Source organism: Planococcus citri, chromosome 3, assembly GCF_950023065.1.
Source record: "Planococcus citri chromosome 3, ihPlaCitr1.1, whole genome shotgun sequence".
In the NCBI taxonomy this organism is placed as follows: Eukaryota; Metazoa; Arthropoda; class Insecta; order Hemiptera; family Pseudococcidae; genus Planococcus; species Planococcus citri.
In genome coordinates, this window is record NC_088679.1 from 71,955,787 (window position 1) to 71,978,992 (window position 23,206).

General features: G+C 34.4%; 2 protein-coding genes and 1 long non-coding RNA gene across 5 annotated transcripts in view; 1 reads left to right on the plus strand and 2 right to left on the minus strand.

The window, feature by feature from the left end:
* LOC135838936 (uncharacterized) overlaps positions 1-23,206 on the plus strand; it is a 282,350-nt gene that overhangs the window by 228,933 nt on the left and 30,211 nt on the right. The gene's annotated exons all lie outside the window — the stretch shown is intronic.
* On the minus strand, positions 38-11,284 carry LOC135838920 (probable peptidoglycan muropeptide transporter SLC46). The gene is made up of 6 exons (XM_065354744.1): positions 7,883-11,284; positions 7,698-7,799; positions 2,459-2,596; positions 2,254-2,337; positions 1,985-2,138; positions 38-1,851 (listed from the first exon to the last, which is right to left on the minus strand). Exons 1-6 carry the CDS (start codon positions 8,700-8,702, stop codon positions 1,737-1,739), a joined length of 1,413 nt encoding a protein of 470 aa, XP_065210816.1. The 5' UTR covers positions 8,703-11,284; the 3' UTR covers positions 38-1,736.
* On the minus strand, positions 11,426-18,444 carry LOC135838921 (probable peptidoglycan muropeptide transporter SLC46). The gene is made up of 6 exons (XM_065354745.1): positions 17,251-18,444; positions 16,890-16,991; positions 12,854-12,991; positions 12,681-12,764; positions 12,428-12,581; positions 11,426-12,330 (listed from the first exon to the last, which is right to left on the minus strand). The coding sequence occupies exons 1-6, from the start codon at positions 18,068-18,070 to the stop codon at positions 12,255-12,257; spliced, it is 1,374 nt and encodes a 457-aa protein (XP_065210817.1). The 5' UTR covers positions 18,071-18,444; the 3' UTR covers positions 11,426-12,254.

The following is a 23,206-nucleotide window of genomic DNA, read 5'->3' on the forward strand; positions in this document are numbered from 1 at the left end:
ACAGAAATAATTTCCAATCACCAATCAAAAGCATACATACAAGATAATATGATTTATTGTTGCTCGGAAACATGATTAAAGATACATATTCTATCGGTTAATCGAGTATAAAATGATTTTACTACCTTAGACTCGAGTTGGCATATTATGTAATAATTAATATTCGTTAATAGATAATGAGGGTGGTAATTGCTTACCCATTGAAACTGTACACATTTCCTAGAAAATGTGTTATTAATGCAGGTGACTTTCTCACCAGGTTCACAAACTGTCCATATTTCCTGCCTCTTCGGTATGTCCCTAATACTAGACATGGTCGGCAGGGGTTGGTTGTTTTTACTGAGGGTGCTTTTCCAGACGAGAAGTATGTTCCGATGGCCGGCAGGATGGGAAACATACCCAATAGAGAACGTGAAGAATTACGATCGATAATTTTAATCACGAAGCGAAATAATATTAACCACTATAGAAGTGGGCGAGATCGGAAAAAATAGGAGATGAGTGTCCTTGTAGAGGGAACTCATCCGCTTCTAACTTACATAAATACACTTTGAGACCAAGAACCGGCTCGCGCGTTCGCCGAATACGAGATCTAATTAAATTCAAATCATGTTAGATGTAACTACTCGGTAGTCTTGCGACCACCGAGTAGGAGATGCAGCTTAATTGGGAATGCAACTTGCCCGAAAATACAACAACTGCAACTAGTTCGGCTCGTGGCTGTGTTGCTCAATTTATAGTCGTAGGTGCATCGTTCGATGCGCGGCTATTGATGACATTGAATTGTCATCAAAATGTATTAGAAGAAGTTCTCACATTACCAGACTTGCGCAGTCTTTGGGAGTTGTTATTTTAATCCTCGCTACGGCGATGTTTCTTATACTCATCACTACGGCGATGCTTTTATTAATCATCCCTTACGTGATGAAGGCATATTTCCTCATATCAAAGTCCTGAAAAAGATATATTATGGACAACTTTTCATGCTGAACGACATATTAAAATAAAATTTGGATGGCATTACTTCGTAAAGTCGATTTAAAAAATTTAAAGTTTGCAAAAAATGCGATTTTTTGATTTAAAGCATGAAAAAAAGTCTTGGTTGGCAGGGGAGTGGTGACATATAAAATTTCACGGATAGTCGAAAATACATGAACACAATTGACCGATTTCATTAAAAATAATATGTCTCCTAAATTGTGCAAATAAGCTTTTTGAAACATTCGAAGAAATGTTCAAAAATATCAAGCTCTCTTTCGCCACGACCTTTAAGGGTGCAGAATCATGGGTGAAATTGTAACGGCTGTCTAAATTATTCAGCAGAAGAATCCCTTGACAAAAATTCTGAGCAAAATTTTGAGCACAAATTGTTCTCTCACTTTTTTCAATTTTATTAGAATTACTCTGTACATTTATAAGCGAGTGATATTCATCTTAGGTTATAAATTGACAAACATTTACAGATAATTTCAAACAAATACCCTATCCCTCCCTGCTTACCCCAAAATAATGCAAGGTTCGTTTATTGCAAAACCAGTTTGAAACGTCGGATGAAATCTATTTAATCATCATAATATTCTTTTAGCGGACTCAGCTACTTGTGCAGACAACTCTTCTCTTCGCCATATTAATCGAGTAGGAGGCCAAAGTCAAAGTCTTCAAGCTTATACATCACCAAGTCAGTGATCATTTTATTCTTGAATTCTCGCAAACTGGTGAGGTAAAATACCTAGTTTTTAAGCTCTTGCTAACGTGTCTTTTGTACAATACATCAAAGTATTCGTAGTCATTTCTTCTTTAATTGTGGGTGATTTTGGCTGGATCATCTTTGTGCTCAGCTTGTACGTCGCCCTGAAACAAATTTTCAAAAAACATCAGAAATCATTTTCAGTAGGTCACATTTTGAATAAGCTATAATCATTCATAATCATGTTCTGTCTGTTGAATGGCGAAAATATGAATTTACGTTATAAAATATACTCACCAATACAATATAACAATTCCTATGTCTAAAACAATACTCAAAAGAAAATAGGCCGAAGGAAAAACATCCACAGTCCGCTGGAAAATGGCGTTATAAGCTGGGAAACAGGCTGGCATTGCTAATCCGAACACTGCGAGAACTGAGTTCAAGTGCCCTTTAAGATAAAATAAGTGATATGGTATTGTTAATCGTACTTCAAGATTAGCATTTCTTAATACGAGTATAAGTCATGTGGAAAAGCTCAATATAATTAGGTGCGTGTAACTCACCGAACTCGTCATCTTTGTAGAACTTGCTAAAGAATGAAATGCTTACTGACAAAACGGTTCCATGAAAGATATCGAATAAAGGAACTATATGGGTGCATCCAAACAAAAAAAAAATCAAAACAACATTGATATGAGTAGTAGGTAGGTACTTTACTTATCAGTCTTATCGACACACATCAGAGGCTCGTGTGCTTCTATTACCTACCTAAATAAATATGCCACTCTTGGGTTGCAAGCAGATATCCAATGACAGCAATAGTGTCCCATACGCCAGCGAACACGCCAATTAATCCATCATGCATTTTTAAGATTTTGCTCAACACGATCGAGCAAAATAAACTTCCTAAACACAGAGAAAAATTTCGGTAAATATTTAGATAGGTATAAATTATGTGCTTCTTTGAGCATATAGCATACAATACACACAGAGTGTCTGGGAAAGTGCGTGATAAAAGTGGAGATCTGAATTGAATCAGTGAGAATAAAAAGGGACTAAGTCCACTTTTTGTACTTTTCCAGGAAATACAAAAAATTGATTTATTCAAAAATTAAAGGGTCATCGCTAACGAGAGAATGGTCAAAAGTGTCCCCTGCTGATTAGAACAAATCTTGAGGTACCTTACCTAACTTGCACTCTAAAATTATTTTTTGCTTTCACTCTCTACCTACATAGTTATTGGTTCTTAATTATTTGAAAATATCCCCGAGAATTTTAACCTTCCAATTGAAAATTAAGTTGTGCTCCACCAGAACATCCCTAATAAGCTGAAAAAAAATAATAACTCCCAATTTGTGCATCAAAATTCTTTCAAAATCACACTACTTATTTTCAAAAAATCCCTTCCCCCAAATTCGGTGAATTTTTTTAAAAATTTCGAATTTCTGCATCAGGGCTTCTGTACCTACACCTCAGTGGCGGATTTAAGGGGGGTGGGCCCAGTACGCAAAACACTTCAAAAGGGCCCACTTCAGAATAAGCCCCCCTACTCTCAGTGACGTCGCGAAGGGTTGAAGGGATTCGGATCACAAATGAAGGGATGCCTGAGAGTTGCCAACCCAAATTCCAGAATGGTGCTCAAGGGGGTATTTCGGGACGGCGAATTCAATGCCGCAATCCGCAGCTCATGAAACCCCTCCGTTCTCGCGGAAACAGAGATAGAATTCAAAATTTCATTTTTTCGGCAAAAAAGTGAATTTTTCAGGAATCGAATTCGCGTTCATGTTTTGTGAATGGGTTCTTAGGGGGTTTTTTTGGGTCGAGGAATTCAATGCGGAAATCGGTAGACAGCTACAGTTTGATCGGACGTCTATGGGGCGGTTTAGCACAATGAAATTTTGCCAAAACACCACTTATTACCCGCAGTGCACACAAAAACTACCACCGGATTCCGAATCAGCGACCTGAAATTAGTCCAAAAACGTTGCTGCCCGAGTGCAAAGTCATACATTCAGGAAATCTCCCCAAGACTCGCAATGGCAAGCGGAAGGATCACAAATGAAGGGATGCCTGAGAGTTGCCCCTCTCCTTCTACATTGGAGAAATCCGATCTTTTACCAAAATAATCAATGCACCTCAAGCTATCAATTAGCTTCTACGATCAATTTTCAATTAAAATAATAGGTAGATGATACTTTAGATGACACGTGACTACTACTATTGAAAAACACCTCATTAGAAATTGAATAAATTTAATAAGTATGCATTAGTCAGCAAAGTAAAGTTCTCCTCTAGGGGGGGGGAGACAAAAATTGTAATTTTGCTGCAATAATCAAAGTTTCAAGGTGCTGATATCAGTGTGGTATCAACAATTTTTGAAAATCTAGTGGTTCTGTTCAGAAAAAATGAAAAATTGGCATTTTTCATACGCTTTGAGTATTTTGAGTAAGTATTTCTGGAATTTTTCTGTTTAATTTTCATTTATTTTCTTATCATTTTTAAAAGGAGTATTTTCACTCGGGCAAAAGTTTTCGAAAATTTATGATTTAAAACGTAGAACAACATCAAGTTTGGATGAAAAAATGCATTTTTCGTACACTTTGAGTATTATAAGTATTTCAGAAATTTTTCTGTTTAATTTTCATATTCGTAACATTCCTAAATGGAACACCTGGAATGGCCCGAGCGAAGCGAGTGCAAAAGTTTTGGAAAATTTGTGATTTGAAAAGTAGAACAACGTCAATTTTAATGCAAGAATTCGGTTCTGAATTTTATCAATGGTTTCTTGACATTTTAAGCGAGGGCAAAAGTTTTTCAAAATTTATAGTTTCAAGAAGTTGAACAGCAGTAATTTTGAAGTGAAAAGTCATATTTTCCACCACTGACATTTTTTAAAGTTTGAACAAAAATACTTTCCAAGCACAATTATGAATAATTTGAGAAACGAGGGCAAAAGTTTTTGAAAAAAATGAGAATTTTGAAAATAGATGGATGATTTTGTCGGCAAAGTAAAGATTTTTCCGACAATTTCTGACGTCACGCAGGAGTCGTCTTGGACGACTGAGACGAATATAGGACAACTTGAACGACTGGATTTTTGACTGGGGGGCGACTCACCTCCTTTCACGACGTCACTGCCCACTCTCTAATCTTAATGTAATTTATATCACGTTTCCTGTCTTGTCTCTGTTGCTCATTTTTTTCGTCATTGTGAAGTTTTTATTCCCAATTTTGTTCATCAAGTTGAAGGTTCAAATGAAGGGCCCATCATTTACCTCAGGGGTCCACAGCCAGGGGGGGCCAGTACACATTTGCATTTTTGAGTACATGTTAAATCCGCCACTGACCTATCTAATAATCCATGTTGGAAAAAATAATTTTCTGCAGTCATCCAAATGATTTCGGTCCCAGCTGACCCTGATTTTTGCACAAATTTGCAAAAAGAACAAAAACTGATTTTTTTCATACCTTTAAATTGAAAAAAAGGAGGACAAAATTCTGTTTTGCTCAACATGGAACACTTCTAACCATACTTTCACGGAGGAAAATGTTAGGTTAATATGTTACTTATCATGAACGTTGAGAATTAAACTTCAAAGGACCAGTGCTGCAGAAATGAGTTTCAAACTATTTGACCCCTTTTGAGTTAATATACTCAAGTGAGAAAAATGTTATTTGATGAATTTTTGCCTAATTTGTAAATTGAAGGTGCTATCGAATAGATAGGTTGGTATTGAAAATTAGAAAATGATAGCTTGCTCTGGCTAGCAACCGGATTGTCCTTGACTCGAAGAATTTTCAATTTTTTCTTCTTACTTACTATAAAAAATCAAAAAAGTCTTTAAAAACAGAAACAGAAAAACTTTCTAATTGTAGGTAAATTTTCAAATTCGACTAAGTTAATTAAATAATTTAAATGATAAATTTTAAGAAACAGATATGGATGCAAAATTTGCTTGAAGATGAACAGTGTGAAGAAAAATTTGAATAAAGAAAGATGCATAAGTGAATAAAAAGGAGGAGTATCGATAAGGCCATTTTTTGGACCCGGACAGTTATTGACTCAACCACTCTTAAAATGTTGTAATAAATATCCCAAATACGAATCCGCGGTTAATTGACGCAAAATGACCATTTTTTTGGGGTCCAGGGGTTCCCAAAGTTGTGAATAAATAACGAATTTTAGGAACCACTGAGTATTATTTTCAAAAACTTTTTCAGCGTAATATGTACATCTGTTTGAACCTGATAAACGTTAAGCGAGGTGATTTTTCCGTTTTCGACCCTCGGGGGCAAAAATGGGGGGGGGTTTGATTTTTTGAAAATTTTGGAACCACCATTTTGGACCTACCCCTTTGAGCCCCACTAAAAAGCTTTTTACAGTTAATTAGTATCTGAAAGAAGTCCATCTTAAGAAATTTTGAGCTCAATAAAATTTTGCGCTGGTACTCAAAAATCCAATTTTTCAATTTTTTGTAATTTCGATATTTTGGGAACCCCTGGAAAACTAGAAACCTGTGATTTGCGCCAAACGTGATGTTTTGAGGCATATATTCAATAATCTTGATGAAAAAGTAAAATTAGGCTCCCTGTATATTCGTAATTTTGAACCCCTTTTTTAGAGCCCTCCACTTTAGGCACCCCTAAAAAAGGCATTTATGCATATTTTTTCAAATAAATTAAAAAATTTATTTTTGAAACACACTAGCAAGTGCTCGATAATTTTTCATATGATTTTTCCTGTAACATTCAAAATTGAGCTATTTTGGGTCAAATTCTGAGATTTAACTCTTCGAAAAGACGTGAAAATAACGTTTTAACGATTTCAACATAGTAGAAATCTCAGAATTTGACCCAAAATAGCTCAATTTTGAAAGTTACAGGAAAAATCATATGAAAAATTATCAAGTACTTGCTAGTGTGTTTCAAATGTAAATTCTTCAAATTATTTGAAAAAATATGCATAAACGCCTTTTTTAGGGGTGCCTAAAGTGGGGGGCTCTAAAATAAGGGTTCAAAATTACGAATATGCAGGGAGCTTAATTAAACTTTTTCATTTGGATGATTGAATATATACCTCAAAACGTTACGTTTGGCGCAAATTGCAGGTTTCTAGTTTTCCAGGGGTTCCCAAAATATCGAAATTGCAAAAAATTGGAAAATTGGATTTTTGAGTACCAGCGCAAAATTTTATTGAGCTCAAAATTTGGTAAGATGGACGTATTTCAGATATTAATTAACTGTAAAAAGCTTTTTAGCGGGGCTCAAAGGGGTAGTTCCAAAATTGTGGTTCCAAAATTTTCAAAAAATCAAAACCTCTCAATTTCTGCCCTCGAGGGTCAAAAATAGAAAAATCATTTCGCATGACGTTTATAAGGTTCAAACAGATATATTACGCTGAAAAACTTTTTGAAAATAATAGTCAGTGGTTCCTAAAATTATTTCTTTATTCGCAACTTTGGGAACCCCTGGAGTCCAAAAAGTGTTCATTTTGGGTCAACAAACCACAGATTTGTATTTGGTATATTTATTACAACATTTTAAGAAAGGTCGAGTCGATAACTGTCCGGACCCAAAAAATGGCCTTATCGATACTCCTCCTTTATGTCCAACTTGATGATTCACCATTTCTTTATTTTCTTTTTTGGAAAAAAATAGGCACAATAGAAAATGTACCTAGGTATTAATCGAAGAAAATCTTGATTTTTTGCCACCCTCATTCTTGACTTTGAAACGATTTTTGAAGGGAGGAGGAAGAAGTGTCCACCAAAGTGGTCCATCTTTGACTCCTTGGGGGGGGGGATTGGAAGAGGGATTTGAAAAAAAAAACTGCGAGGGGATAGCTCAAAAAAATGTCGGGAAAATTTTCAGAATTATGTTTTGGGAGCCACTTCTGAGACTAAGATGGGCAATTAACAGGGAAAAAATACCGAAATTGAGAGCAGAATATAATCCTATTTTTTTGGATCAGATATCCTATGTACATTTGATTAAAATTAATACTCACCTACAACGATTCCAATTTGCCTATAAACTATGTACAAGCTATAATCGCGTTCCTTCCAATGGAATTTCAGCCGAAGAAACAAGTACAGAATACTATATTCTCCTACGTGAAAAAAAAAACAAAACACTCGTCAGCATAATTATAATGTGTAAGTCAACACATTCCCATAATTTATTGTCTCTTACCTTGCATAGTAAAATACACCAAAGCAAATATGGCGCATAAAATCGACACGATTATTCGTTTATTAGCCAAATTTTTGTTAAAAACTACCCGAAAACTGTCCACAACCCTCGTCAAGTTGAAAAATTGCAAAACGTGTAGCTTTTTATCGACATTAATTGACACATCTTTGACAAAAATCAACCCTAACACCAATGTCAAAAGTGACAACACGAAACATAATACAAAAGTGTAAAAGAACCCTACACCATGTAAAATATATCCAGCACTACCGTACCCTATAAGATCACCTAGAGTTCTAGAAGCTGTTAAAAATCCCATCCTCATAGTACGAGTTTCCAAATCGGTCACATCGCATAAATAAGTTTGCGAAACTAACGTGATCAAAACCAAACTACCGGATATCATTTCAAACAAGGTGGTTGTCCAAGCTGCAGATAAAGGTGCCCAATGCCAATAGAACGAATGCAAGCAACCCGTTAATGCTTGAAAAATTAAACCAATCAACGGTAATAGAAATAATGGTCTTCGACGTCTGCCAGCTATATCGCTCCAACTCATGGCTAAAATGCCAAAAACTCCGCAAAATAGGAACATTACCAGACGAGTCAGCGAATTTACTTCGGTAACAAAGAGTACTCCGTTTTTTTCGTCGTCACAATTCGTATCCAGATTCGGTTCCAAGGTGGAATTAAAACGACATTTTTTCTGTAGCAGTAAATTCATGAAGGTTTGTTGCATTATGACGTAGACCGCAGTGTATAAAAAAATCGCCGGCTCGACCGTGATACTTTTGATAAAATGCAACGAATTTATCGCCATTGTTATCAACGCGAACGAGAATAACCAACCGAGTAAAAAATAAACTTCGCGATTGCGAACTGAATGAAAATATTATCCGGATATTCGCATAAAATTCAAGCATCGAATACACAACTTATAGACTACAGGTCACACTATCGATAAAATGCGTTATAAGTACCTAGGTAATACATAACTTCGTAAAAATAAATCATTGAGAAGAATATACTTATGTACTCAGGTCATTAAGACGCGATGTAAAACATCAAAGTGAAGGAATGATTCAAACTAATTCTTGTTTACTAATTAGGATACGATTTAATTCCCAAAAAAAGACGATAAGGTTTTTATTTTCTTTTTAAATAGAGAGATAAGTAACACCATAACTGCCAAATTAGGTAGATACCTAAAAATTACCACGTTTATTAATTATTAATCGTCGTGTAAGCGTTTCCGTAATATACACATTTTTTCACCATTTCGTAACGGTTATAAAAACTAGAATGGTGGGTATACAAGTAGACAGAGAGACTTATAATCTATGATAGGTATTAACATTTTAAATGTTCTAGGAAGAATAATAAGGCGATCTCTCTCCTCTAATTTTAAAGATCATGCAAAAATACATCAACGCCCAAAATTTCATATGTTTGAATTAATTATTTGATTTTTGAAGAATTTTTGAAAATCTTTGGGTGAAAAATGTGAAAAAATCAAAAGTTTACCAAATTGATCTATAAAGCTGAAATTTGATATGTATCTTATTTTTGACCCCCTGGATCGATTGGAAACGATATCGAACCATTTTGAGCAGTTCTGGAGCTTTCAGTGGATTTTTGAAAGTTTTCAACTTTTTGTTAGGTAAGTAGTTTCAAAATCGCAGAATTTTTTTTATATAAAATTAAAATTTGATGAAATCGAAACAGAAAGCTATAATTTGGTTCATATCTTATTTTTGACCTTTCAAATCAAAATGCTGATGGTTCTACAAATTTCAGTCTCCGAATTTATGTTTTTATTCAAAAATTCGAAATCGTCTAAAGGAGGAGTATCGATAAGGCCAATTTTTGGCACCAGACAGTTATCGACTGAACCACTCTTAAAATGCTGTAATAAATGCTCCAAATACGAATCCGTTATTAGTTAACCCGAAATGACCATTTTTTGGGCTCCAGGGGTCCCCAAATTTGCGAATAAAAAATAATTTTAGGAACCACCGAGTATTATTTTCAATTTTTTTTTAGCATAAAATATCTGTTTGAACACGATGAACGTTATGCGAGGAGATTTTTCTATTTTCGCCTCTTGGAGGCAGAAATGGGGGGTTTCAAATTTTTGAAAATTTTGGAACCACCATTTCGGACATAACCCTTTGAACCCCGCCAAAAAGCTTTTTACAGTTTATTAGTATCTGGAAGGCCTCCATCCTACCAAATTTTGAGCTCAATACAAATTTTCACTGGTACTCGAAAATCCAATTTTCCAATTTTTCGTAATTTCGATATTTTGGAAACCCCTGGAAAACTAGAAACCTATGATTTGCGTCAAACGTAACGTTTTGACGTATATATTCAATAATCTAAATGAAAAACTTTAATTAAGCTCCCGTAAATTCGTAATTTTGAACCCTTTTTTTAGAGCCTCCCACTTTGGGCACCCCTGAAAAAGGCGATTATGCATATTTTTTCAAATAAATTGAAGAATTTACATTTGAAACACACCAGCTAGAGCTCGATGATTTTTCATTCGATTTTTCTTGTAACTTTCGAAATTGAGCTTTTTTGGGCCAAATTCTGAGATTTTACTTCGTTGAAATCATGAAAACGTGATCTTAACAGTTTTTCGAAGAGTAAAATCTGAGAATTTGCCCCAAAATAGCTCAATTTTGTAAGTTACAGGAAAAATCGAATGAAAAATTATCGAGCTCGGGCTAGTGTGTTTCAAATGTAAATTCTACAATTTATTTGAAAAAATATGCATAATCGCCTTTTTCAGGGGTGCCCAAAGTGGGAGGCTCTAAAAAAAGGATTCAAAATTACGAATAATTATACAGGGACCTTAATAAAAATTTTTCACCTAAATAATTGAATATATGCCTCAAAACGTGACGTTTGGCGCAAATCGCAGGTTTACAGTTATCCAGGGGTTCCCAAAATATCGAAATTACGAAAAATTGGAAAATTGGATTTTTGAGTAACAGCGCAAAATTTTATTGAGCTCAAAATTTGGTAGGATGGAGGTCATTTAGAAATTTTCCAAAAATTAAAACCCCCCAATCTCTGCCCCCGAGTGTCGAAAATGGAAAAATTGCCTTGTTTAATGTTTAACGGGTTCAAGCAAATATTTTACGCTACAAAAGTTTTCGAAAATAGTACTCAGTGGTTCCAAAAATTATTTTTTTATTCGCAACTTTGGGGACCCCTTGATCCCAGAGAATGGTCATTTGGGTTAACTAACCACAGATTCGTATTTGGGGCATTTATTACAACATTTTAAGAGTAGTTCAGTCGATAACTGTCTGGTGCCAAAAAATGGCCTTATCGCAATACTTCTCCTTTTCATGAAAAATCTAAATTTTATGTAATTAAAATAAAAAGCTGCTTTTTGACTTTTCACATCGATTGGTGGTGGTTTTGGGCTCTTTTAAAATGACTCAAAACTCCATGACTTCAATTTTATAAAATTTTGACATCTATTTCCATTAAAATTTTCAAAAATACGAAGAAAATCGAAAAATTAAAATCAACGCCGATCACATGTTTATTGCTTCTCATCTGGTGACTCAACAAATTACATGACTTTTAAAAAAGTGATAAATCATTATTCAATTAAACATTGGTTCCTTTTGAATTTACGATAGGCAATCACAAGTATTTACGTGTAGTTTCAGTTGCTACTTTGTAATTTAAAAAGTAACTTATTGACCAGAGTGGTTTGCATTTTTTTTTTTTTTTATTTTTTTTTTGAAAGTCAGGTTATGAGAACAAAAAAACCATTATCAAATTATCGTACTTTATCATATTTTAAAGGGGATTTAACATTTTTTTAAAACAATAACATCGAAAGCTGTTTGAAGGAAGGCTTAGTTCAAATTTAAAGATAGGCAAATCTTAATCACACAATCCACATTAAATAATATTTTTGATTTCTTCGGGACCATTTTTTAAAACATTTTCTATGTGATTTTACACTGGTTTGGTTATAACTATTCTGTCACAAAATATCAAATCGTCAATTATTCTGATAAGCCAGTGGGTAACTAACAATATAAGTATTTTTAACATATTAGGTAATCGAGAAAAATCGATTAATGAATTTTACATTAAGCTAATCGAATTATTGGCTGATCAAAAAAGTCGATTTCACTCATATCTACCTACTCCAATTTCTAACTTACCAAACATCTACGTAGATCTAGATACTCGTACGTAGGTACTTACACTAGAAAGTTTCTCAACTATGTAGCTTAATTTCATCACACATCACATTTTTCACACCTTGTAGGTATTATTTGATAGTTTGACTAGATAATGTGATTAGTGTCTGTAGATGCACCACAACGTTTGCGTCTATCTACATCATCATTGGCATCTCCTCTTGTCCCACTGCTTTTTTGGTTTGAAATTTTTTACTAAGTGAATACGATAAGCTGAAAAAACATTAAATTTTTTCCATGAAATTACGATGTCGACTGTCGAGTAGTCAGTACATATAACGATTGAACTAAATATAAAGTATTTATGTACCAATATAATAAAACAACTATCACATCCAATGCGATACTGAAGATGAAATATGACGAAGGAAAAACTTCCAACGTTCTGCGGAAGATTTCACTGTATATGGGATGGCAGGCTGGTATCAGTAGTCCAAATAAAGTAAGAAAAGATTGCAGACGTCCTACAGTAAATAAGAATAAGAAAATTAAATTGAACAGAACGTCGAAGGATTGTTTTTTGTTTGAAGGATCCAGGTAGGTGAGTATTTACATGGACTCACCAAATTCGTCACTATTGTAATATTTACTCAGGAATGCAGAACTCGCCGTGTAAGCGGTACCATGGAATATGTCGAATATAGGAACTAAGATGGGAGAAGTTGAAGTATAGACTAATATTAAATACCAAAGTAGAAAAAATACAACAAACTGTCGAAAAAATTGGTTCTCATACTTATGTAAAGATGCCAATTTTGGCTCGCGAACAGATATCCAAAAGCAGCGATAGTGTCCCATGTTCCGGCAAAAACACCAATTAATCCATCGTGCACTCCCAAAATGTTGCTCAAAATTACTGAGCAGAACACATTTCCTGTTGACCAAAAACAAAAAAAAATTGGGTAAAGTACATACGAGTAAATACAATAAAATACCCAGCTTTAGTTTTTCATGAGAAAAATCTTAACTACCTAGTTGAGAGATTTTCGAACCAGATAAATTTCGTAAGTCAAAACAGCACGCAAAAACACCCTACCACAGCCAAAATTTCAGAAGCTCAAGTTAATCTTTGGAACTTTGGAAAATTAGAAAAAATCTAAATTCATCGAAAAAAGGTTAAAAAGTCATAATTTTACTCGATAAAGTTGAAAAGCTGAAATTTATCAAATACTACTTGTAGCCTACAGTAGGTATATTTTCAACATATTGAGATAACTTTAGATATGGCTTTAAGCTGTTCTAAAGCCTCCAACGACTATTCCAGGTTCCCAGAAATGCCCTAAAATCTGTCTAAATGAATTTCAGCACTTAATCGTGATTGACGTTAGTTATAATGACCTGCTTATTTGATTAACTATTACTTAGGTACGCCAGTTTACATCCTATTTTTTCATGTCAAGTCGACAACAGGTACAAAAATTCATTAGATTATTTTTAGGGCATTTTTTTTTTTTTACTGGAATATCTAAAACATTAGTGGGAAGTTCCACATGGCTTAAAACTAATCCCAGTCAACTTGGCATTTCGGGAATGAGCACCTGTAAAGGAAATTTTAGCTCTCCAGCTCAGTTCTGTAAAAATCTGTGAGAATTTTAGTTTTCAAAAGTCTACTGGAGGTTCAACAACTGCTCAAAATCACTCAAAACAGCTTCTAATAGGTATTGATTCAGGAGGTTGAAAATAGGATGAATATTAAATTTCGATTTTTTTTCAATATTATAGGTAAAATGTTGACTTTTTCAATATTTTTGGGCCAAAACTTTTCCTAAATTTCCAAAGTTCGGATTTGAAATTTAGACTGGTGAGGTAAGATGGCGTACTTTTTCAATCTAGGTATGTAGCTTCGTTTCGGGGGCTGTTATGTATATTCTTACAGGGTACCAATATTATTCGGGAGAAGCGAGAAGCCCCCCCTTTTTTTTGAAAAGAGGGCCATTTAGGACGAATCTGGACAGAAATGAAAAATGTTCAAAAATGTTTACAAACTTTGATTTTTCACTTATTTTTATTTCTTTCCTCCAACTTAAAAGCTCCAAACAATAAAACTGCAAGAGAAGTCTTTTCTTGGAAAGCTGGCCATTTAGATTCTGACCAAAAATGAAAAATTTACAGACTTCAATTTTTTATTCATCTTTTTTCAAAGAATTTTATGGAGAGATTTTTTTGAAAATTTCCATTCGGAACCAAAGCCTTTTTCTGAAAAATTGGTAAATTTTGTTGTTAAAATTTCAATCTCTTTTCAAAAACCTTCCAAACTGGAAAAAAATCAACAATAGCCAGAATTGTTCTAAAACGCGCTCTTTTCAAAGGAAACTTCTCTTACCCTTCCAAATAAAATCTCTGGATGATTTTTCATTGATTTTTGACAAATTGGAGGGGTTTAATACTTAGGTACAATAAAATCAATATTATTTGGGGAACTAAGACAGCTTTCTTTTATGAAAGGGGGAGGGGAGGAGAAGTACTACTTAGAAGGGAGTTGACCAGAAATGAAAAAATTTTTAAACATTTTCACAGACTTCAATGTTTTATATTTCATTTCATTTTTTTTTCAATTATATTATTTGGGGGCTGAGGAATGTTTTTTTTTTTTCTAGAAAAATGATGGAAAAAAATACCAAAGGATTCATTTCATTTTCATTGATTTTTTTTTTCATTTTGAGAAAGAAGTCTCCACACAAATGGAACCAAAATCTTGGGAGAGTTGGAGAACAGTTTTTCTCAAAAAGAGGACTATTAAGAATAATCCTGATAAAAAAATGAAGAAATTTCAAATAAATTTGATTTTTTTCATTTTTCATAAATTTACAAAACCAAAATGATGTTGACAATGCTATAGAAAATATCAACAGACTCATCTTCAAAGCCTTATGGCACAGCACACCGAAGAAGAAATCAAATATTGAAAAGAATCCTCAAATTCCATCTGAGATAACACAACCCATCGCACAAAAAAGACAACAACAACAGCTTTGGAAACACAGACGTCTTCCCAACAATAAAACAAAATTGAATAGGCTAACTCGTCAATTGAAACGAGCACTAAAATACAGTGGAACCTTGATAACTCAAAACTCTTTAATTTGAAAACCTCTATTAGCCGAACCAACCTTTATTCCCCTTGAAATCTCGGTAACACTCAATGTTAACTTTACTTGGATAAGTCGAAATTGACTACACAAACCAGTTGTAACTCAAAGCTAAAATTTTACCAAAAATAGCGAGAAAGCCTCTATAAGTCGTACATTGTCTGGCATTCACCTCTATAACTCGAATATTTCAATCCATACTTCTGTGTATGCTTGGTGGCATAGTGGGTTGAGCCACGGCTTTCTGAACAAGAGGTCCTGGGTTCAAATCCCGCTAGAGACGCAGGCGTTAACGTGTAATGTATACATTGTGGTGCATTTAACATCTATTACACGTTAAGCTCCGAGCACCAGAACAGCAGAGGCAACAGAAATGTATGCAATCTGTTGCCGGCATCAAAAAGCTGTAACTGGTTGAGCAATTATAGGTACAGGTAGTGGTGATTATGGAACTCAAGGTTGTAAAAACCCGGCTAGACGTGAAAGCTCAAAACAACGTCGATTCCCTAGAATAATCGCAGTGGCAATAGGCATTTGCCTCACCCTGTTAGGGTACCATAAGAATGCGATTTCCAATGTCCTGTAAAGGACAAGGAACCCCAACAACGACGACGACTTCTATGTATCTTTTATGCACCTACACATCTCTGAATTCATTCATTTTGTAAGACCTCCATAACTCAAACACTCTCAAAATCTTACCTGCATAACTCGAAACTGATTACCTCGAAAACCTCTGTAAGCTGAATGAATGACCATTCCCCTTGGATTTCAAGTTATTGAGGTTCCACTGCATCACAAAAACCATCAACTCATTCATCCAAAAATTATCAGAAATGACACCTTGCGCCAATGTGGATTATTCTGTTTGGAAAATAACAAAACACCTAAAAAGACCAAAACAATTGATACCTCCTTTAAGACAAGAAAATGATGAATGGGCACACAGTGCATCTGAAAAAGCCAAAATCTCTGCTGACCATCTTGAAAAACAATTTTAATTTCATCCACCATGTACATCACCACCAAATATATTTGCTACAGAATGAAACAACACTCGAATATCTACCAAAAATCACAATCAAGGAAGTTAGACAAATTATTAAACAAATTAAAAACAAGAAATCACCTGGATATGACAAAGTTGATGGAAAAATCATCAAAGAATTTCGGCTGATTTGGTAAGTACATATATCACACGAATTTTTAACATGATACTTATGACTGGATTCTATCCCAAGCAATGGAAATATGTATGCTGAAGTTAATCTCATCCATAAACCAGGAAAACCAGAACATGAAACCGCATTGCACAGACTTATCAGCTTATTGCCAATCTTATCTAAAATCTTCAAAAAAGAAATTTTACAAAGGCTATGGCCAATTCTGGAAAAGAGAATGCAGATTCCAAGCCACCGATTTTTTTTCAACTTGGGCTTCCCAACATTACCTACCATACATGATTTTATGTTAAGAGGGAAAACATTTTCAGGGATGTTCTTTTTGATAAAAACCAACAGCTCAAAGCGGGAGGGGGTTGGGGACAAACACATTTTTGCAACTTTTCGACAAAATCAAATTCAACCCTCCTCATACACTTCCCCTAAAGAATACACATATTATAATAACATTACCATACTCATTGAAAATTGATTCAATTCAGAATTTATGTAAGTGACCTACCTATAATGACTCCGATGTACCTATAAATAACATAGAAGCTATAGTCTCGTTCATCCCAGTGAAATTTGTACCGAAGAAACAAATATTGAACACCATTTTCTCCTTGAATTGGCACGAAAAATAAAAACATGAAATAGGTAAGTATAGGTGAATGAAACGATAAATAAGGAAACAAAAACGTTATCTAAACTAATAAAAGTGAACTGATTGGAAAAGCACTCATGCAAGTAGATACATGAAACATAATTTTCCGTTTTCCAATCGTTCGTGGTAAAGATAAAGATAAGAATTGATTTTCATATTAGGTATAGGTACCATAAATATCTATTATCTTAGCGTAGGGTAGGTACCGAAAATTTACCTTGCGTTGTAATGAACACCGAAGTAGAAATAACAAACAACATCGTAACCACGATCCTATTCCGTCCCAGACTTTTCTTATACACCACTTCGGTAGCATCCTTGATCCGCATTAAATTAAAGAACTGGCAAATATGAGGTTTCTTGTCAACTGGTATTGATATATCTTCGACTAGAAACAACGCCAATACCAACGCCATTGACGATAACATCAGACATAGAAAGAAACTATAAAAGAATCCCACACTACGGAGCACAAATCCGGAACTTCCGAATCCTACAAGATCACCAAAAGTTCTGGCAGCTGATAAAAGTCCCAATTTCATGGTACGACTTTTCACATCAGTCACATCGCACATATACGTAATACTTGCCACATTTATTACTGGTATTCCGCCAGATATCACGTCAAATATGAGATTTGATAAAGCAGCCGTGAAGGGAGGCCAACTCCAAAAATACGTATGTAAACATCCCATCACTGACTGGCAAATTAATCCTATTATGGGAAACAAGATCAAAGGTCTTCGACGACGTCCTGCTATATCACTCCAGCCCGCCGCTAACACGACGTAAATTGAACACAGCAAGTACATCGATAATCGATAGATGGAATTTACTTCGGATACGAAAAGTATTCCTTGTTTTTCATCGTCGCAAGGTGTATTCAAGTCTGGTTCCGATGTGCAATTAAATCGGCATTTTTTCTGAAGCAAAAGATTGGTGATTGTGGAATCGATCATTACGAAGACCATGGTGTAAAGGCAAAGTGCCGGCTCGACGGACATAATTTTCAAGATTCGAGATCGATTTTTAGGCATGGCTATGTTTATACTTCAAAATTCAAAAGTACTGAGCTAACACCGAGTAAACTACGTAGGTACTCAAAATTCGATTATCAATATTGTTTTTCACCAAAATGTCATGAAAACTTATTATCTGGACACAGTTTGACGCCATTATCGACAAGTTTTAGTATACCTATGCAAATAACGCATTGGAAATTTTACGTTCACCGAACTGATATCCCGCATGAACTACCAAGAAAATTCATTATTCACTGATTGAAAAAAAAATGTCAAGTTTGCACGTTATCGTAGGTTCACCTATCATACGAAGTGAAAACTAACCGTGTATTTACTCTTTAGCTGCATTAACGATACTTCCCATTATGGTTACGTATAATGAGGATTCTCACTTACGAGCAAATTTGTAGGTACCTCGGTATATACATGTTTTTGAAAATTGTGAAATTTATTTGTGACATGACAAGTTATGATAATGCTACTTTCTTGGCCATATTTTATCCTTCAAATTTCCCATCACGAATGCTTGGCCGGTTTTATACCTACCGAGCTGATAACCAAGGTACCTATTTATAAAACAATAGAATATCGATAGCACGTGGTGTAAGTAGGCAGCGTAAAAGAAAAAAAAATGATAGATGGTTTTTTTTTTTGATAGAACACAGAATGATAGGAAATTATGCTTGAATAGAATCAAAATTTCAAAAAAAAATTCTTTTCGAATAAATATTTTTCATGTGTTTGAAGTCGAACATTTTTGGTCACTTTGAAGTCTCTCCACAAGAAAATCTTTGTTACATTACCCGTTGATTCTCTTGAGCTAAAATTTAACTAGTATAAAGAGCATGTCACTCACTCTTCAAAACCAAATTTTGAGCCACCGAAGTTGAGAAATTGATTTTATGCCAAAAGAGTAAATCTTGCAGCTGAGATGAGACCTTCCACAAAAGCTTTCTTTTCTCCAACAATTTTTGATATTTGGAATCGATTAGAGCAAGAAAATCGCAGATCTGACGTGACAAATTGAAAAGTATGGTACAGGTGTTCTTCCACAAGGTAAAAATCTGACATTTAAAATTACAATTTTTGCAATTAAAGTAAGACCTTGAAATACGTTAATTATCAAGAAAACTGTACTCACTGAAATTAAAAAATAAATAAACACATATAGGTGAGCTAATGATAAAAACATTTTATAGATACCTATTTGATGTGAGAACGTCACTCAAAAAATAAATTTTCCGTTTTCACAATTGAAGAAATCGTAAAAAATAAATTCTTTGCTTGCTAATCTGTAAAAGTGATAACATTATTTTTTTTCTCTTATTTCTCTACCTTTCAATTTTATGACTTCAAAAGACAGGAAACCATGCTTTCCACTATTCCACTTACGCGAAATTGTGAAAAAGCAAAGTCGTAAAACATGAAGTCACAATACCCGGATCCCGTGAGGCACCAACGCTTAATTTACGTCAATAATACGTCAATGATGCGCTTGGTTTACCACAATTATACGTCAGCGTATTATCACCCATCAATTTCGCTTTTGCACGCTGAAAATATGTGGGTGAATACGTTAGTTGAACGCCCAACTTACGCTGCCGCAAAACTGTGGTTTATAAGCTTAATATTCAAGAGTAAATCTGCAGTAAAAACGACAAAAAAACCATTGAAATTTCGTAGTAACATCGGCAAAATTCCAATGGTTTTTTTGTCGTTTTTACTGCAGATTTACTCTTGAATATTAAGCTTATAAGCCACAGTTTTGCGGCAGTGTAAGTTGGGCGTTCAACTAACGTATTCACCCACATATTTTCAGCGTGCAAAAGCGAAATTGATGGGTGATAATACGCTGACGTATAATTGTGGTAAACCAAGCGCATCATTGACGTATTATTGACGTAAATTAAGCGTCGTTGCACGCAGGAAACCATCAAAATTTTGCCAATCCTACTATATATTTCAGCATAAATCATTGTATGCTGGTGTATGAGCCAATGAAACGTCATACATACGTAATTTGATAACATTTCTCTAATACTGTAGAATGATCATATAACTGTCGCATAAGCCATAGTATATTTGTCGTATAAACCAGTGTACACTTGTCGTTTCAACGCCAGGTATAAGCCACTCGAAGATAGCTGACCAGATATTAAATTCACATTAATAATTTTCTAAATTTAAATACTTACACAAATTTCTTGCCTTGGCTGGGATTCGAACTCAGGACCTTTGGTTTAGTAAACCATAATCTTGTGCATGCAGCCATCACCTGGATATTATTATTTGGACACTAAACTTGTACTCATGTAAGAATAGGTATATGAATACCATGCACTCAACTACGATCCTATGATGGAAACATCATATGCTCAAACGACAAAATCACCATTCACAAAAGTTGATGTTTTTGAAACGTCAGTAACCTTATGCAGTGATTTAGTGCTTATTTAAGGTGAGGGACGTAGCGAAGTGACTTTTCTGGTGGGGGGGGGGCAAAAACCCTAAGATTTTCAACTAATTTGACTGAAAATTCTCAACTTATTCGACTGAAAATTCCCAAGCTGGGTGAAAAAAGAAGGTATTTAAGTTACATAAATTTTATCAATAGTTTCTTGGAATTGTGAAGTGTAAAAAAAAAACAAATAGGCCCGAGCGAAGCGAGGGCAAACAATTTTGAAAACTTGTAATTTTAAGAAGCAAAACAGCTGTAATTTTACTGCAGTACAAACTGCAAATTTACGACAAAAATACCATATGCGTAAATTTGACGTATTTTAGGCTGGTTGACAATGTCATATTTACTGCAATTTTTTGTCAGAATTACCCTGGCAAATTCGACGTTACTACGTCTCACCAACCATGGCGTAATGTACCACAATTTAACGTTGCAAAAACTACATCTTAATGAAAGCGTTTTCCAAGAGTAAAAACTATGATTTAGTTACCACACATTTATGTCAATACTACTCGTCACAACTTTGGCGTATAATTGACATACCTGTGATGCGAATTTACGTCGAAAATACGGCAGTTTTACTCTTGAAAAACGCTTTCATTAGATGTAGTTTTTGTCAACGTAAAATTGTGGTATGTATGCCATGGTTTTTGAGACGTAGTAACGTCAAATTTGTCAGGGTAATTCTGTCAAAAAATTGCAGTAAATGTGACATTGTTAATCTGACTAAAATACGTCGAATTTACTCATAGTATTTTTGTGGTAAATTTGCAATTTTTACTGCATTGCGAGTACGTCAATTATACACCAAAGTTGCGACGAGTAATTTTGACGTAAATGTGTGGTAACTAAATCATAACTTTTACTCTTGAAAAACGCTTTCATTAAGATAGAGTTTTTTCAACGTAAAATTGTGGTATGTACGCCATGGTTTTTGAGACGTAGTAACGTCAAATTTGTCAGGGTGATTCTGACAAAAAATTGCAGTAAATGTGACATCGTTAATCAGCCTAAAATACGTCGAATTTGCACATAATAGTATTTTTGTGGTAAATTTGCAATTTTTACTGCATTGCGAGTACGTCAATTATACGCCAAAGTAGCGACGAGTAATTTTGACGTAAATGTGTGGTAACTAAATCATAACTTTTACTCTTGAAAAACGCTTTCATTAAGATAGAGTTTTTTCAACGTAAAATTGTGGTATGTACGCCATGGTTTTTGAGACGTAGTAACGTCAAATTTGTCAGGGTGATTCTGACAAAAAATTGCAGTAAATGTGACATCGTTAATCAGCCTAAAATACGTCGAATTTGCACATAATAGTATTTTTGTGGTAAATTTGCAATTTTTACTGCATTGCGAGTACGTCAATTATACGCCAAAGTAGCGACGAGTAATTTTGACGTAAATGTGTGGTAACTAAATCATAATTTTTACTCTTGAAAAACGCTAATATTACTCCTAACAACTTTGACGTTTAATTGACGTACTTACAATGTAGTAAAAATTCCAAATATACGTCAAAAATACCTCATGCAAAATCAGACGTTTTTTCAGAGTTCAGTTCATGACGTATCAACCATAAAAATATCACAAAAATACTACGCGCAAATTCGATGTATTTTAGGCTAATTGATGATGTAGTATTTACAGCAATTTCTTGTCAAAATTACGTCTCCAAATTCGACGTTAATACGTCTTACAAAACCATGCCGTATGTACCATAAGTTTACGTTGAAAATACTACATCCTAATGAAAGCGTTTTTCAAGAGTAAAAATGATGATGTAGGTACGACACATTTACATCAAAATTACTCCTCGCAACTTTGGCGTACAGTTGACGTACTCGCAAAGTAGTAAAAAGTGCAAATTTACGTCAAAAATACTACTCGCAATATCACAGTATTTTGAGCGAACGTAAAATTGCCGTGTATACGACTATTATACCACAATTTTACCATGGTTTTTATGGCGTTTTTTAGGCGTTTGATACGTCAGTGTACCTATCAGCGTAAAAGGCCTCACGGGATGTTATCTTCTGCTGAATTGACACTTAAAGTAGGGAACAGGGATGAAAAGCTGAAAGATGAAACTTTCGGCTATATAGCTTTAGCTTTTCAAATTCATAAAGCTTTCTAACAGCTAGCTTTTAGCCTCGAAAAATCCTTTGGCTTTTGGCTTTCAGCTTTCAGCTTTCGGCTTTTCAAATTTTTTTTAATGAGGTTGATAGAGTGAGATCTGACATTATTGGGATAGAGGGAAATTATCATACTTCCTATTTACATAGTTGAGTCAATAAATATTCCTTAAAGAAGGAATATTTACCTTGCCGTGGATAGCTCAGTTCATAGGAGAGGTTCCAATAAATACTAGTTCACCCTTCACATTAATTACTCATATTTACCAATAAACAATACACATTTGACACGGAGAAGTAACAATGTGATTTATTGATAGAAAGAATAATATGTAAGTACACTTTAACATAAATAATATAAAATAACTACAAGAAATATTTTATAATGGGTATACACTCTGGTACATATACCACACAACTCGCGTTAGTTGAGATAATTATTTCCATAATAATAAATGTTAGTACACTAATTATTACTAAATACCTTTATGAGTACCAAGATCAAGGGCGAGATATTTTCATATCTCTAACACTGTACGCTTTTCCTGT